We start from the raw sequence: 17,547 nt of genomic DNA, 5'->3' as shown, positions 1-17,547 counted from the left end.
GACACACACGCGGCGAATATACGTGTAACGTGTTTACGTGTCTAACACATTGCCGTGTTTTTCTGTTCACAGAACCTTGGCCTACCTCAACGTGCCGGTTCCGACCAGGAAATCGTTGAAAACAATTTAATAGGAATTTTCGTTGTTTCTGATTGTTTATTTTATTTTTATTTTTATAATAAACAGTTTTTGAAAAAGAAAATCTTAAGTTCCCAACTCACTTCCCACAATAAAAATCCGATCCCTCTATCCGGACTTCGTCGTTAAAAGCATCAGCTTTTTAACATAAGGTCCTTCGAGCCGGATACTGAGGTAATCGGTAAAGGGAAGTGTTGGACATAATACACGAGAGTTTCTCCCGTGTACGGTTGTTTCGAAGTGTTTAACCTTCAACAGCCATGTCCGTTACTAAAGATCCCAAGTGGTCTGACCTTGAGGCACACCTCGAGGATTTGACCAGAGGGATGGAACGGATAAACAGGGCATCCATCAACCTTAAAAAGATGGGTCGAGCTAAGTACACAGAAAAAATTCTGGAGGAAAGGCTCAATTATGTAAACACTCTGTGGCAACAGATGAACGATCAGTATAAGGTCGTGTGTAGGCTTCTCCCTCCTGGGGAACGACACTCTTACGAGCTGTTCCAACGGGATTTTATGGGGGAAACTGAAAACGAGTTTTTGGATTTTCAGGCTTATGTGTCTACGGAAATAACCCGTATCACGACTGGTCCAAGATCAGTAATGCCGGAAATCCAGCAATCAATACCGATCGAACTCCCGAAGATGAGGTTGGAGAAATTCGACGGGGATTCGTCGAAATGGGAACATTTCGAAGATCTATTTACCGCCGGAGTAATCAACAACCCCACTTTAACGGATGTACAGAGGTTACAATACCTGAACACCTGTATAACCGGGAGAGCCGCAGCCGCTATCGCATCGCTTGCGATAACGGATAAAAATTTCTCAGTGGCGTGGACGACCCTGAAAACAGAATTCGGGCTCCCACGCTTGGTGCTGATCAAGATTCTTGATCAGATACTGAGACTATCAAAAATCCGAAAAGGCGACCTGGCGAGTGTTCAGCAGGTCACCATTGGCTTTCGGCAAGCACTCGCTATACTTGCTAAAAAAGGAACTGTGGAAGAGCAGCTTAGCTGGCTGCTAACACACGTCGTAGCAAGTCAATTTGACGCTACGTTGCAAGGGGAATGGGAACGATCCCTCAAGATGTCAACGGAATATCCGTTGATTGAGGAGATCCTGAGATTCCTTGACCAGGAAGCACGCGCTATGACCGTCATTGACGAACATAACCGCAAAACTGCCTCAAAAAAGGAACATAAGCCACGAGTACGGAGTCATAACGCCGTCGTGGGCTCCCCCCCTGCGCAGCGGAAGTGCATAATTTGCGGACAAACGCATGCACTGACCGAATGCGGTGCATTTAAGAGTTTTTCCACAAGAGTGCGATACCAGCTCATAAGGGACAGACAAGGGTGTATAATCTGTCTGGCCCTAGATCATGACGCAAAGGGTTGCCGGAGCCAACACGTTTGTTCGAGATGCAGTGGCAGGCATCATGCCCTGTTGCATTTCGAGCAATACGAAAGAGAGGCTCCTAGCCAAAAGCCGAAAACGAAATTTTCGAACGGCAAGCGTGAGGAGCGGCGGGATAACGCCCCTCCACCGCGCCGTACGGCTAAGGCGAGAGCCGCCGATACCTCGACGACGCAAGCAACGACGTCACGGGCTACTACGTCACACTGTACTGCGAGTACAGACGTACCGAGGCCGGTGCTGTTAGCTACCGCGATCGTACGAGTGTACGGAGAAAACGGCGCGTCGCGTTTAACTCGCGCGCTGTTGGATCAAGGGTCCGAGACATCCTTCATCTCGGCGAGATTGAGGAATGACCTCAACCTCCCGAGGAGGAAAACCTCAGCCACGGTATCGGGCTTGGGGGGTGGTCGAACCCAACAAATCAAGTACAGTGTAGGGTTAAATCTGGGAGCGGCTAACGGGGTTACCCCGATGGTTTCGGCCAGAGCATACGTCGTGTCAAAAATCATGAACTATGCCTCGCCGTGTGTAAACGTGTTCAATAACGACGCGTTACGAAACCTTATGCTCGCAGACCCCGAACCCGCGTCCGGACAAAACATTGAAGTTTTGATCGGCGCGGATCTGTACGCCCAAGTTATTCGATCGGGATTCCGACGAATAGCGCCCGAAGGGCCAATTGCACAAGAAACTGCATTCGGCTGGATATTATCCGGACCAATAAATGCAGCAAGCAAGGCCCGGTGTCACGTGCGAACGTTGCATTGCAACGTACTTGAATCGCTGGATTACGCGATTCGACGGTTCTGGGAAATTGAAGAAATTCCCTCGACCTCAGTGCTTACAAAAGCTGAGGAAGAGTGTGAAACTCATTTCCAAAAGACTGTCGCACGGGATGCAACGGGACGGTTTATTGTCCGATTGCCGTTTAACCATCCGAAACCGGAAGAAGCGCTGGGAGATTCACTCCATATCGCTCTCTCCGCGTTGACTAGGATGAGAAGGAAATTGGACAAGGATCAGAACCTCGCACGAGAATATGAAGAATTTCTCGCGGAGTATGAGTCGTTGGAACACATGACTCGTATAGAGCCCTCTGAAAAATCCAGACTCTACATTCCGCATCGAGCGGTTATCCGAACGGAGAGTGCAACCACCAAACTGCGAGTCGTGTTTAACGCGACCAGCCGTACGGTGGGCGGACAATCCCTGAACGACATCCTACACGTAGGTCCGAAACTGCAGAACGACATCACGTCTGTTTTGACGAGATGGAGGCTGTACGAATACGTGCTGGTGGCCGATATCGAGAAAATGTTTCGGCAAATTCTCGTCGCCCCGCAGGATCGTCGTTTTCAGTGCATCTTATGGCGCACACCCGAAACCGAAGTGCGTAAAGCATTCGAGTTGAACACCGTTACGTACGGAACGGCGTGTGCACCGTATTTATCGATGCGTACTCTGCTCGAGTTGAAAAAACGGGACGGTGACAGATTTCCTCTCGCCGCTCCGATACTCGAGAAAGATATATACGTTGATGACGTATTTATGGGGGCACCCGACACGTCCTTGTTGGAAAAAATTCGTATTCAAGTTTGCGAACTCTTACAGGGCGGCGGGTTTAAATTGAGAAAGTGGGCTGGTAACTCGCAGAAATTACTACGAAACATCCCACAAAGCTCTCACTCCCACGCTGTCGACCTCACCTTGTTCGATGATTCCGAACTCAAGGTGCTTGGATTGCGATGGATACCATCGGGAGATTATTTCTATTTCAACCTGCAACGGTTCCAACCGGCTGCAGGCCCGATTACAAAGCGAACTTTGTTTTCTGAAATAGCCAAACTATACGATCCGCTCGGCTGGTTATCACCAGTCGTAATTCGCGCGAAGATTTTGATGCAGTCCCAATGGCTGGAAAAAATCCAGTGGGACGATCATGTCTCCGCGAATACGCTAAAAACGTGGAACACGTTTTGCGAGGATTGGAGCAGTTTGGAAAAAGTAAAATTTCCCAGATGGATCCGTTACGGAGCAGATGCAGTTTGGGTGGAATTACACGGATTCTGCGATGCTTCACTCGGAGCGTACTCGGCCGTCACGTATTTACGCGTGACGACCATGACCGAGGAAATTTTCACAACCTTGATCATGGCAAAAACGAGGGTGGCTCCGATTAAAACGCAGTCAATTCCGATTCTCGAATTGAACGGAGCCGTACTGCTTACCGAGCTCGCAGTGCACGTGGAACGGTCATTGTCCATAAAAATTGACCGTATAATCTGTTGGTCAGATTCCACCATTGCACTAGCTTGGTTGAAAAAACATGCTTCGACTTGGAAGGTTGTGATAGCCAACCGAGTCGCGAAAATCCAGACCATGCTTCCGAAAGCTGAATGGAGACATGTTCCCATCCGCTCCAATCCCGCGGATTTGAATTCGCGCGGTGTCGAAGCGGAGGAGCTCATTCAATCGAAGCTGTGGATTTCTGGTCCAGCATGGTTAAGACAACGAGAGGAAAATTGGCCGAAAACGCCTGATTCCATCGATACGACCGAGGGCAAGCGCATTCCGCACGCCCACGTTGCAACTCCAGACAAGGAATGGGAATTTGTATTCCGATTCTCAACCTGGAGTAAGCTACTTCGCGTGACTGCATATTGTCTCCGATTACGTAGACCGATGCAAGGTGAGCGAAGGTCGTTCGATGCCAACGTTGTCGAAGCATCAGAATTGAAGCTGGCCAAGGAAAGAATCGTCCGCTACATCCAGCGAACGCATTTTGCGGGCGAGTACCAGTGTTTAAAAAAGCACAGGGAAATTCCCGCAAAATCTCCGTTAAAAAGTCTGAACCCTTTCCTCGACACGAATGACGTTTTGAGGGTCGGTGGACGACTGGAGAATGCGACGCTGGCATGGGAAGCGAAGCACCCCATAATTCTGCCAAAACACCATGTGTCTACCATGATAATTCGGCAGTGCCACGTAAATACGTTGCACGGGGGCTTGCAGCTGACGATATCCATGGTAAAGCAACAATTTTGGATCCTCGGTTGCCGAACCACGGCTCGCAAGGTCATCCATCAATGTATGAAATGCGTAAGATGGAGGGCACAAACCTCCACGCAAATCATGCAGGATTTGACCCCAGAACGCAGCCGTGCAGCAAGGGCTTTTTTAAACTGCGGAGTCGATTATGCGGGACCGTATAAAGTCCGCGACTCCGCGGGCCGAGGAAAAACAGCTCATAAAGCGTATATCGCAGTTTTCGTCTGCTTCGCTACAAGGGCCATACATATTGAACTCGTCCATGATTACACGACGAGTGCATTTTTGGCTGCATTGGATCGGTTCATGGCCCGACGAGGAATCCCGTCTTGCATACGCAGTGACAATGGGACAAACTTCGTCGGTGCAGATCGTGAATTGAGAAAACATTTCAATAAGGTGTGTAAAACGCCGGAAATGCAAAACCAATGCGGCGAAAAGGGCATTCGGTGGCAGTTTAACCCACCCAGTGCCCCCCATTTCGGTGGGATGCAGGAAGCCGGAGTCAAATCTGTGAAGCATCATTTAAAGCGCATCATAGGAGAATTCACTCCCACGAGCGAGGAATTACAGACGTTACTCTGTAAAATCGAAGCCAGTTTAAACTCGCGACCGATTGCCGCTCTGAGTGATAGCCCTGATGATTATGCGCCGCTCACACCGGCACACTTCCTAATTGGAGGGCCCATGATGGCACCCCCAATGGAATCCGTGGAAAATGTTAATATTTCGCATCTGACAAGATGGAGAACTATGCAAAAATTCCACGAGCAGCTCTGGAGGCACTGGACAAGAGATTATCTCATGCACCTCCAGAACCGCTACAAATGGCAGACGGAAAATACACGCCTAAAAAAGAATGATCTTGTTTTAGTGCAGAATCCTCTCCTCCCCCCGAATCAGTGGGAAATGGGAAGAATAGAGGAAGTATTTCCGGGAAAGGATGGGCATGTACGTGTAGTTAAAGTACGCACAGCCAAATCCACATATACGCGACCAATTACGCGATTGTGTACGCTGCCTGTGGCTGAGTCTTTGTTTGAGTCACCTTCGGCGACGGTTCCCGAAGCCGAGCAGGTGATCTAAACAAAACCGTTCGAGTTCGAAAAGGCAAGGATTTTGGAAGGTGAGAACGGTTGATTCTCACCGGCCACTTGTCTCCTGTGCGAAAACGAAAAGTAGGGGGAAAAATCCGCCAATCTCGTTATCGCTTAGGTACGGGGACACTGAGCCTACGCTAGCGCCCCTAAATCGAAATTCGTACGACACCTCGCCGGAAAAGATCAGTTACTGATTAACAATGGAGAACGAAAGTGCGAGTACGCCGGAAACGGGAGTGTCGTCCCCCGGGTTCGACATAGCATTTGAGCGAATTCTTCAACTCGGCGAGCTGGCCACGGCCAACCTGAAACCAGAGGGAGATGATCAGCCGGCACCGACGACCAGCGGGGGCGTACAACCCCCGCTGCTGTTCCCGGTGGGCCGCCAGATGATCACCGTCCCGGCGCACATCCCGACCACCACACGCCGATACAAATGCCCGGTACCGGGCGGACGATATGTGCTACGGTGGGCGAAGGACGGCAGTCTAAAATCCTGCCTTTATCGGGAGGACCAGTCGACGGAGGTCAACACCACCGCCGCCGCCGTCCCAGCCGCAGCCTCCACCTCAGCCGCTGCACCAGTCGCGGCTACAACCACGACCGCAGCCAAGGGCGAGACGGCACGGAAAAGAAGGAACCGGCATCGCAAGCCCTCCGCGGCCGAAGGGTCAGCAAATCCGAGGATACAGCGGCCGGAAACCCGCAGAGAGAGGCGACGCTGGAGGCCCGGCAATCCAAATAGGGCACCAAACAACGACCTGCCTATGAAGGCGATTCAGGCCGTTCTTACTTCCCTGCAGATGATGCAGGGAAGGAATACTGCCGGACCCTCCAAAAATTGTAAGTACATTACATATTTGAATTGTGTACGCGCCTACTCTCACTCGGATCTTGGCCGATCGGTTTTATCGCTCCCTGGTTCATTGCACGAGCCGTGCAAGGGGGGCGGTATGTTTAAAGATTTGCATAATGCCGAGCGATTGTCCTCGGCCGCGATTACCGTTAATCCTGTTAACGTACAATTCGAAGGAGATTATCTCTAATAGGATTTGTACAGGAAACAGTGATAGAAAAACGCGTGTATTACTAGTTTTTCTGCCATCGGTAACGGCTCATTACCTTCGATTCGAGTGTGCTAACGGTGTTGATGACGTCAGTACCGTGCGAGAGTAGCGCGTAGAGAATTAGACAAAGATCGACTGCCGAAATTTGGACAGCGCCGCGGAACGGCTAATTGGAGCAACGCGGCGACGTTTTCGGCTGTCAATCGACACAGTCTCACAACGACTTCTGAAGAAGGCACATCGGCTCCCGATCGTGTCCGAACAGATTTCGAGCGAATCTCGAGAGTGAAATTCTCGAGATAAAGCTAGCAGACAATTAACCAATAAAGGGTGCAACGAGTCGATGTTCAGTCTGGTGCGGGTCCTCTGATTGACCTCGCACAGCTGAGAATTCATTAAAAACTCAAACTAGCACTCATTAATTTTAGTCTTTGCTTATCAAACGAGTCGACTCTCGATTCGAATAAAAGCATTCAGGAGTTTCGTTCGGGAAAGTCCCAAACAAGCTCAATTTCTATTTTCTGTCTAATTTGGAGGGCTCGAGAATACACCAATAAGGTGCTCGACCCCCCTCGTACAGTATTATTTTGTCGTTTCAAGCGTATAAACGTTTGAAACACAGAGAAGTGGGCGAATACCGTTCAAACTTCTCTGTGATTGCCGTTCGGCTTAGGAGACACCGAAGGGAGGCACCTACGTGGTGAACCTCCAGGTGGGCTCACTGGAGTCAGGTCAGCGTCCACTTCGGACGCTTGACTTTCGGTCTTCGATTCCTTCCCTCTACAGACCCCGCCGGTGTAACGCTTAGAGGAGCACCTGTGCGGAGAGGTCAAGGAGTCGCGGGTCAGGCCCCCACGTAGTTCAAATACTGTCACGAATCACATCGAGTGGTGCATTCGTGCAGTGAACCACGTGCTGTCGGGCTTCGCAGTACAATTCTCGACCAACAAGTCATCTGTTGGAACGTTAAAGAGAAGCCGCAGATCGACGGTCGTGCCGTTGTACTGCAGTGCGACTCGACGCACAGACTCCGTGGGCATACTCACGGGATCAGTGCATTTGGAGCCTTACAACCTCCACTTGCATCCCCGTCCACTAGACAATCGACTCAGTTCGGCGTCGAAAGGAAATTTAATTCTTTTCACGCCAGATATTAAATACAGTCCACTTGCGAGCTCGTATATTACGAGCGAGCGAAATTCTCCGCTCCTATACATTCGAATATCGAAGCCAGGAGCGTGAGGACACACACGCGGCGAATATACGTGTAACGTGTTTACGTGTCTAACACATTGCCGTGTTTTTCTGTTCACAGAACCTTGGCCTACCTCAACGTGCCGGTTCCGACCAGGAAATCGTTGAAAACAATTTAATAGGAATTTTCGTTGTTTCTGATTGTTTATATTATTTTTATTTTTATAATAAACAGTTTTTGAAAAAGAAAATCTTAAGTTCCCAACTCACTTCCCACAATAAAAATCCGATCCCTCTATCCGGACTTCGTCGTTAAAAGCATCAGCTTTTTAACAATGAGAAATATGCGAAAGAATGTGCCTGATGAGAGCAAATCCCAGACCTAACCTAGACCTAACATGAATTATTCTCTAAAATATTGATCGAAACCAGGTTTAATTGACTGTTTCAGTGTTGTACTTCATTACTACGTGATGCAATCCAGAAAAAGCCCAGGATCTAGCCATCAAGTATGAGAAATATGCGAAAGAATGAGCCTGATGAGGGCAAATCCTAGACCTAACCCAGACCTAACATGCGTTATCCACTAAAATGTTTATTAAGACCAGGTTTAACTGAATGTTTCAGTGTAGTATCACACTACTACGTGACCCAAACCAGAAAAAACCCAGAATCTGTTCAACAAGTATGTGAAAAACGCGAAAGTATGAGCATGATGAGGGCAAATCCCGGACCTATCCCAGACCTAACTTGCGTTATCCTCTAAAATATAGATCGAAACCAGGTTTAATTGAATGTTTCAGTGTGGTACCACATTACTACGTGATCCAAACCAGTAAGAACCCAGGATCCGTTCTACAAGTATGTGAAGAATGCGAAAGTATGAGTCTGATGAGTGAAAATCCCAGGCCTAACCTAGACCTAACATGCGTTATCCTGAAAAATATTGATCGAAACCTGGTTTAATCGACTGTTTCAGTGTGGTACCACATTACTATGTGATCCAAACCAGAAAATAACCCAGGATCTGTTCAACGAGTATGTGAAGTGTGCGAAAGTATGAATCTGATGAGGACAAATCCCAGACCTATCCCAGACCTAACATGCGTTATCCTCTAAAATATTTATCAAGACCAGGTTTAATTGATTGTCTCAGTGTGGACCCACATAACAACGTGATCCAAACCAGAACAAACCCAGGATCCGTTCAACAAGTATGTGAAGAATGCGAAAGTATGAGTCTGATGAGTGAAAAAACCAGGCCTGACCTAGACCTAACATGCGTTATCCTCTAAAATATTGAGCGAAACCAGGTTTAATGGACTGTTTCAGTGTGGTACCACACTACTACGGGATCCAAACCAGAAAAAACCCAGGATCTGTTCAACAAGTATGTGAAAAACGCGACAGTATGAGCCTGATGAGGGCAAATCCCAGACCTATCCCAGTCCTAACTTGCGTTGTCCTCTAAAATATTGACGGACACCAGGTTTAATTGACTGTTTCAGTGTTGTACTTCATTACTACGTGATGCAATCCAGAAAAAGCTCGGGATCTGTCCAACAAGTATGTGAAAAACGCGAAACTGTGAGCCTGATGGGGGCAAATCTTAGACCTAACCCAGACCTAAGATGCGTTATCCTCTAAAATATTTATCCAGACCAGGTTTCATTGAATGTTTCAGTGTGGTACCACTTTACTACGAGATCCAATCCAGAAATAGCCCAGAATCTAGCCATGAAGTATGAGAAATATGCGATAGTAAGAGCCTGATGAGGGCAAATCCTAGACCTATCCCAGACCTAACTTGCGTTATCCTCTAAAATATTGATCGACACCATGTTTAATTGACTGCTTCAGCGTGGTACCACATTACTACGTGATACAATGCAGAAACAGCCCAGGATCTAGCCATGAAGTATGAGAAATATGCGAAAATATGAGCCTGATGAGGGAAAATCCTAGACGTAACCCAGACCTAACATGCGTTATCCTCTAAAATATTTATCAAGACCAGGTTAGTTGAATGTTTCAGTGTGGTACCACATTACTACGTGATCCAAACCAGAAAAAACCCAGGATCCGTTCAACAAGTATCTAAAGAATGCGAATGTATGAGTCTGATCAGTGAAAATCTCAGGCCTTACCTAGACCTAACTTGCGTTGTCCTCTAAAATATTGATGGAAACCAGGTTTCATTGGCTGTTTCAGTGTGGTACTACGTTACTACGTGATGCAATCCAGAAAAAGCCCAGGATCTAGCCATCAAGTATGAGACATATGCGAAAGAATGAGCCTGATGAGGGCAAATCCCAGACCTAACCTAGACCTAACATGTGTTATCCTCTAAAATATTGAGCGAAACCAGGTTTAATGGACGGTTTCAGTGTGGCACCACACTACTTCGTGATCCAAACCAGAAAAAACCCAGGATCTGTTCAACAAGTATGTGAAAAACGCGAAACTGTGAGCCTGATGGGGGCAAATCCTAGACCTAACCCAGACCTAACATGGGTTATCCTCTAAAATATTTACGAAGACCAGGTTTAATTGAATGTTTCAGTGTGGTACCACATTACTATGCGATCCAAACCAGAAAATAACCCAGGATCTGTACAACGAGTATGTGAAGTGTGCGAAAGTATGAGTCTGATGAGGTCAAATCCCAGACCAATCCCAGACTTAACTTGCGTTATCCTCTAAAATATTGATCGAAACCAGGTTTAATTGACTGTTTTAGTGTGGTACCACATTACTACGTGATTCAAACCAGAAAAAACCCAGAATCTGTTTAACAAGTATGTGAAAAACGCGAAACTGTGAGCCTGATGAGGGCAAATCTTAGACCTAAGCCAGACCTAAGATGCGTTATCCTCTAAAATATTTATCCAGAACAGGTTTCATTGAATGTTTCAGTGTGGTACCACTTTACTACGTGATCCAATCCAGAAATAGCCCAGGATCTTGCCATGAAGTATGAGAAATATGCGATAGTAAGAGCCTGATGAGGGCAAATCCTAGACCTATCCCAGACCTAACTTGCATTATCCTCTAAAATATTGATGGAAACCAGGTTTCATTGACTGTTTCAGTGTGGTACTACATTACTACGTGATGCAATCCAGAAAAAGCCCAGGATCTAGCCATCAAGTATGAGAAATATGCGAAAGAATGAGCCTGATGAGAGCAAATCCCAGACCTAACCTAGACCTAACATGCGTTATCCTCAAAAATATTGATCGAAACCTGGTTTAATCGACTGTTTCAGAGTGGTACCACATTACTATGTGATCCAAACCAGAAAATAACCCAGGATCTGTTCAACGAGTATGTGAAGTGTGCGAAAGAATGAGTCTGATGAGGGCAAATCCCAGACCTATCCCAGACTTAACTTGCGTTTTCCTCTAAAATATTGATCGAAACCAGGTTTAATCGACTGTTTCAGTGTGGAACCACATTACTACGTGATCCAAACCAGAAAAAACCCAGAATCTGTTTAACAAGTATGTGAATAACGCGAAACTGTGAGCCTGATGAGGGCAAATCTTAGACCTAACCCAGACCTAACATGCGTTATCCTCTAAAATATTGATCGAAACCAGATTTAATTGACTGTTTCAGTGTGGTACTACATTACTACGTGATGCAATCCAGAAAAAGCCCAGGATCTAGCCATCAAGTATGAGAAATATGCGAAAGAACGAGCCTGATGAGAGCAAATCCCAGACCTAACCTAGACCTAACATGCGTTATCCTCTAAAATATTGAGCGAAACCAGGTTTAATTGACTGTTTCAGTGTTGTACTTCATTACTACGTGATGCAATCCAGAAAAAGCCCAGGATCTAGCTATCAAGTATGAGAAATATGCGACAGAATGAGCCTGATGAGAGCAAATCCCAGACCTATCCCAGACCTAACTTGCGTTATCCTCTAAAATATTGATCGAAACCAGGTTTAATCGACTGTTTCAGTGTGGAAACACATTACTATGTGATCCAAACCAGAAAAAAACCCAGGATCTTGTCATCCGGTATGTGAAGTTTGCGAAAGTATGAGTCTGATGAGGGCTAATCCCAGACCTATCCCAGACCTAACTTGCGTTATCCTCTAAAATATTGATCGAAACCAGGTTTAATTGACTGTTTTAGTGTGGTACCACATTACTACGTGATCCAAACCAGAAAAAACCCAGGATCTGTTCAACAAGTATGTGAAAAACGCGAAACTGTGAGCCTGATGAGAGCAAATCTTAGACCTAACCCAGACCTAAGATGCGTTATCCTCTAAAATATTTATCCAGACCAGGTTTCATTGAATGTTTCAGTGTGGTACCACTTTACTACGTGATCCAATCCAGAAATAGCCCAGGATCTAGCCATGAAGTATGGGAAATATGCGATAGTAAGAGCCTGATGAGGGCAAATCCTAGACCTGTCCCAGACCTAACTTGCGTTATCCTCTAAAATATTGATCGAAACCAGGTTTAATTGACTGTTTCAGTGTGGTACCACATTACTACATGATCCAATCCAGAAATAGCCCAGGATCTAGCCATGAAGTATGAGAAATATGCGAAAGTATGAGCCTGACCAGGGCAAATCCTAGACCTAACCCAGACCTAACATGCGTTATCCTCTAAAATATTGATCGCAACCAGGTTTAATGGACTGTTTCTGTGTGGTACCACACAACTACGTGATCCAATCCAGAAAAAACCGAGGATCCGTTCAACAAGTATGTGAAGAATGCGGAAGTATGGGTCTGATGAGTGAAAATCCCAGACCTAACCCAGACCCATCATGCGTTATCATCTGAAATATTGATCCAAACCAGGTTTAATTGACAGTTTCAGTGTGGTCCCACATTACTACCTGATCCAAACCAGAAAAAACCCAGGATCCGTTCAACAAGTATGTGAAAAACGCGAAACTGTGAGCCTGATGAGGGCAAATCTTAGACCTAACCAACACCTAAGATGCGTTATCCTCTAAAATATTTATCCAGACCAGGTTTCATTTAATGTTTCAGTGTGGTACCACTTTACTAAGTGATCCAATCCAGAAATAGCCCAGGATCTAGCCATGAAGTATGAGAAATATGCGAAAGTATGAGCCTGATGAGGGCAAATCCTAGACCTAACCCAGACCTAACATGTGTTATCCTCTAAAATATTTATCAAGACCAAGTTTAATTGAATGTTTCAGTGTGGTACCACATTACTACGTGATCCAAACGAGAAAAAACCCAGGATCCGTTCAACTAGTATGTGAAGAATGCGAAAGTATGAGTCTGATGAGTGAAGATCCCAGGCATGACCTAGACCTAACATGCGTTATCCTCTAAAATATTGAGCGAAACCAGGTTTAATCGACTGCTTCAGTGTGGTACCACATTACTATGTGATCCAAACCAGAAAATAACCCAGGATCTGTTCAACGAGTATGTGAAGTGTGCGAAAGTATGAGTCTGATTAGGGCAAATCCCAGACCTATCCCAGACCTAACATGCGCTATCCTCTAAAATATTTATCAAGACCAGGTTTAATTGATTGTTTCAGTGAGGTCCCACATTACTACGTGATCCAATCCAGAAAAAGCCCAGGATCTAGCCATCAAGTATGAGTAATATGCGAAAGAATGAGCCTGATGAGAGTAAATCCCAGACCTAACCTAGACCTAACATGAATTATTCTCTAAGATATTGATCGAAACCTGGTTTAATCGACTGTTCCAGAGTGGTACCACATTACTATGTGATCCAAACCAGAAAATATCCCAGGATCTGTTCAACAAGTATGTGAAGAATGCGGAAGTATGAGTCTGATGAGTGAAAATCCCAGACCTAACCCAGACCTAACATGCGTTTTCCTCTAAAATATTTATCCAGACCAGGTTTCATTGAATGTTTCAGTGTGGTACCACTTTACTATGTGATCCAATCCAGAAATAGCCCAGGATCTAGCCATGAAGTATGAGAAATATGCGATAGTAAGAGCCTGATGAGGGCAAATCCCAGACCTATCCCAGACCTAACTTGCGTTGTCCTCTAAGATATTGATGGAAACCAGGTTTAATTGACTGTTTCAGTGTTGTACTTCATTACTACGTGATGCAATCCAGAAAAAGCCCAGGATCTAGCCATCAAGTATGAGAAATATGCGAAAGAATGAGCCTGATGAGAGCAAATCCCAGACCTATCCCAGACCTAACTTGCGTTATCCTCTAAAATATTGATCGAAACCAGGTTTAATTGACTGTTTCTGTGTGGTACCACACACCTACGTGATCCAAACCAGAAAAAACCGAGGATCCGTTCAACAAGTATGTGAAGAATGCGAAAGTATGGGTCTGATGAGTGAAAATCCCAGACCTAACCCAGACCTAACATGCGTTATCCTCTAAAATATTGATCCAAACCAGGTTTAATTGACAGTTTCAGTGTGGTACCACATCACTACGTGATCCAATCCAGAAATAGCCCAGGATCTAGCCATGAAGTATGAGAAATATGCGAAAGTATGAGCCTGACCAGGGCAAATCCTAGACCTAACCCAGACCTAACATGCGTTATCCTCTAAAATATTTATCAAGATAGGTTTAATTGATTGTTTCAGTGTGGTCCCACATTACTACGTGATCCAAACCAGAAAAAACCCAGGATCCGTTCAACAAGTATGTGAAGAATGCGAAAGTATGAGTCTGATGAGTGAAAATCCCAGGCGTGACCTAGACCTATCATGCGTTATCCTCTAAAACAATGAGCTAAACCAGGTTTAATGGACTGTTTCAGTGTGGTACCACACTACTACGGGATCCAAACCAGAAAAAACCCAGGATCTGTTCAACAAGGATGTGAAAAACCCGAAAGTATGGGCCTGATGAGGGCAAATCCCAGACCTAACTTGCGTTGTCCTCTAAAGTATTGATGGAAACCAGGTTTAATTGACTGTTTCAGTGTTGTACTTCATTACTACGTGATGCAATCCAGAAAAAGCCCAGGATCTAGCCATCAAGTATGAGAAATATGCGAAAGAATGAGCCTGATGAGAGCAAATCCCCGACCTAACCTAAACCTAACATGAATTATTCTCCAAAATATTGGTCGAAACCAGGTTTAATTGACTGTTTCAGTGTGGTCCCACATTACTACCTGATCCAAACCAGAAAAAACCCAGGATCCGTTCAACAAGTATGTGAAAAACGCGAAACTGTGAGCCTGATGAGGGCAAATCTTAGACCTAACCAAGACCTAAGATGCGTTATCCTCTAAAATATTTATCCAGACCAGGTTTCATTTAATGTTTCAGTGTGGTACCACTTTACTAAGTGATCCAATCCAGAAATAGCCCAGGATCTAGCCATGAAGTATGAGAAATATGCGAAAGTATGAGCCTGATGAGGGCAAATCCTAGACCTAACCCAGACCTAACATGTGTTATCCTCTAAAATATTTATCAAGACCAAGTTTAATTGAATGTTTCAGTGTGGTACCACATTACTACGTGATCCAAACGAGAAAAAACCCAGGATCCGTTCAACTAGTATGTGAAGAATGCGAAAGTATGAGTCTGATGAGTGAAGATCCCAGGCATGACCTAGACCTAACATGCGTTATCCTCTAAAATATTGAGCGAAACCAGGTTTAATCGACTGCTTCAGTGTGGTACCACATTACTATGTGATCCAAACCAGAAAATAACCCAGGATCTGTTCAACGAGTATGTGAAGTGTGCGAAAGTATGAGTCTGATTAGGGCAAATCCCAGACCTATCCCAGACCTAACATGCGCTATCCTCTAAAATATTTATCAAGACCAGGTTTAATTGATTGTTTCAGTGAGGTCCCACATTACTACGTGATCCAATCCAGAAAAAGCCCAGGATCTAGCCATCAAGTATGAGTAATATGCGAAAGAATGAGCCCGATGAGAGTAAATCCCAGACCTAACCTAGACCTAACATGAATTATTCTCTAAGATATTGATCGAAACCTGGTTTAATCGACTGTTCCAGAGTGGTACCACATTACTATGTGATCCAAACCAGAAAATATCCCAGGATCTGTTCAACAAGTATGTGAAGAATGCGAAAGTATGAGTCTGATGAGTGAAAATCCCAGACCTAACCCAGACCTAACATGCGTTTTCCTCTAAAATATTTATCCAGACCAGGTTTCATTGAATGTTTCAGTGTGGTACCACTTTACTATGTGATCCAATCCAGAAATAGCCCAGCATCTAGCCATGAAGTATGAGAAATATGCGAAAGTAAGAGCCTGATGAGGGCAAATCCTAGACCTATCCCAGACCTAACTTGCGTTATCCTCTAAAGTATTGATCGAAACCAGGTTTAATTGACTGTTTCAGCGTGGTACCACTTTACTACGTGATACAATCCAGAAGAAACCCAGGATCTGTTCAACAAGTATGTGAAAAACGCGAAAGTATGAGCCTGATGATGGCAAATCCCAGGCCTATCCCAGTCCTAACTTGCGTTATCCTCTAAAATATTGATCGAAACCAGGTTTAGTCGACTGTTTCAGTGTGGTACCACATTACGACGTGATCCAAACCAGAAAAAACCCAGGATCCGTTCAACAAGTATGTGAAGAATGCGAAAGTATGAGTCTGATGAGTGAAAATCCCAGACCTAACCTAGACCTAACATGCGTTATCCTCTAAAATATTGATCCAAACCAGGTTTAATGGACTGTTTCAGTGTGGTACCACACTACTACGTGATCCACACCAGAAAAAACCCAGGATCTGTTCAACAAGTATGAGAAAAACGCGAAAGTATGAGCCTGATGAGGGCAAATCCCAGACCTATCCCAGACGTAACTTGCGTTATCCTCTAAAATATTGATCGAAACCAGGTTTAATTGACTGTTTCAGCGTGGTACCACATTACTACGTGATACAATCCAGAAACAGCCCAGGATCTAGCCACCAAGTATGAGAAATATGCGAAAGAATGAGCCTGATCAGAGCAAATCCCAGACCTAACCTAGACCTAACATGAATTATTCTCTAAAATATTGATCGAAACCAGGTTTAATTGACTGTTTCAGTGTTGTACTTCATTACTACGTGATGCAATCCATAAAAAGCCCAGGATCTAGCCATCAAGTATGAGAAATATGCGAAAGTATGAGGCGGATATGAGGCGGCGACGGTTCTAGCGGGGATGCCGCCCATGGACCTGCTCGCGCGGTCGCACGCGGTGATGTACCGGCACCGCGTCGACCGTCGCGCGGGGGTGGGGGCGGTCCCGGGCGGGCAGGAACCTGCTTGGGGCGATTTGAATCGCCAGGCCCGGCAGTCCGTGTTGCTCGCGTGGCAGGAGCGGCTGGCTCTGCCAACCGCGGGGCACCGGACTGTCGGGGCTGTTCGGCCACTCCTGAAGGAGTGGCTGGACAGAGGCCATGGCAGCCTCACCTACCGGCTGGCACAGGTATTTTCCGGGCATGGCAGCTTCGGAAGATACCTGTGCCGGATAGGGAAGGAGCCGACGGCGCGTTGCTGCCACTGCGACGCTGAGCAGGACACGGCGGATCATACCCTGGAGGTATGC

At 45.8% G+C, this 17,547-nt stretch overlaps 1 protein-coding gene across 1 annotated transcript; it reads left to right on the top strand.

Moving 5' to 3' along the window:
• The first annotated feature begins 398 nt into the window (after window positions 1-398).
• On the top strand, window positions 399-5,907 carry LOC143350591 (uncharacterized). The gene is made up of 3 exons (XM_076782666.1): window positions 399-2,792; window positions 3,177-3,352; window positions 5,829-5,907. The coding sequence occupies exons 1-3, from the start codon at window positions 399-401 to the stop codon at window positions 5,905-5,907; spliced, it is 2,649 nt and encodes an 882-aa protein (XP_076638781.1).
• Window positions 5,908-17,547: the final 11,640 nt, after the last annotated feature.

The sequence above is a fragment of the Colletes latitarsis genome, unplaced genomic scaffold, assembly GCF_051014445.1.
Source record: "Colletes latitarsis isolate SP2378_abdomen unplaced genomic scaffold, iyColLati1 scaffold0007, whole genome shotgun sequence".
In the NCBI taxonomy this organism is placed as follows: domain Eukaryota; kingdom Metazoa; phylum Arthropoda; class Insecta; order Hymenoptera; family Colletidae; genus Colletes; species Colletes latitarsis.
This window is presented reverse-complemented; position numbering and strand designations above follow the sequence as displayed.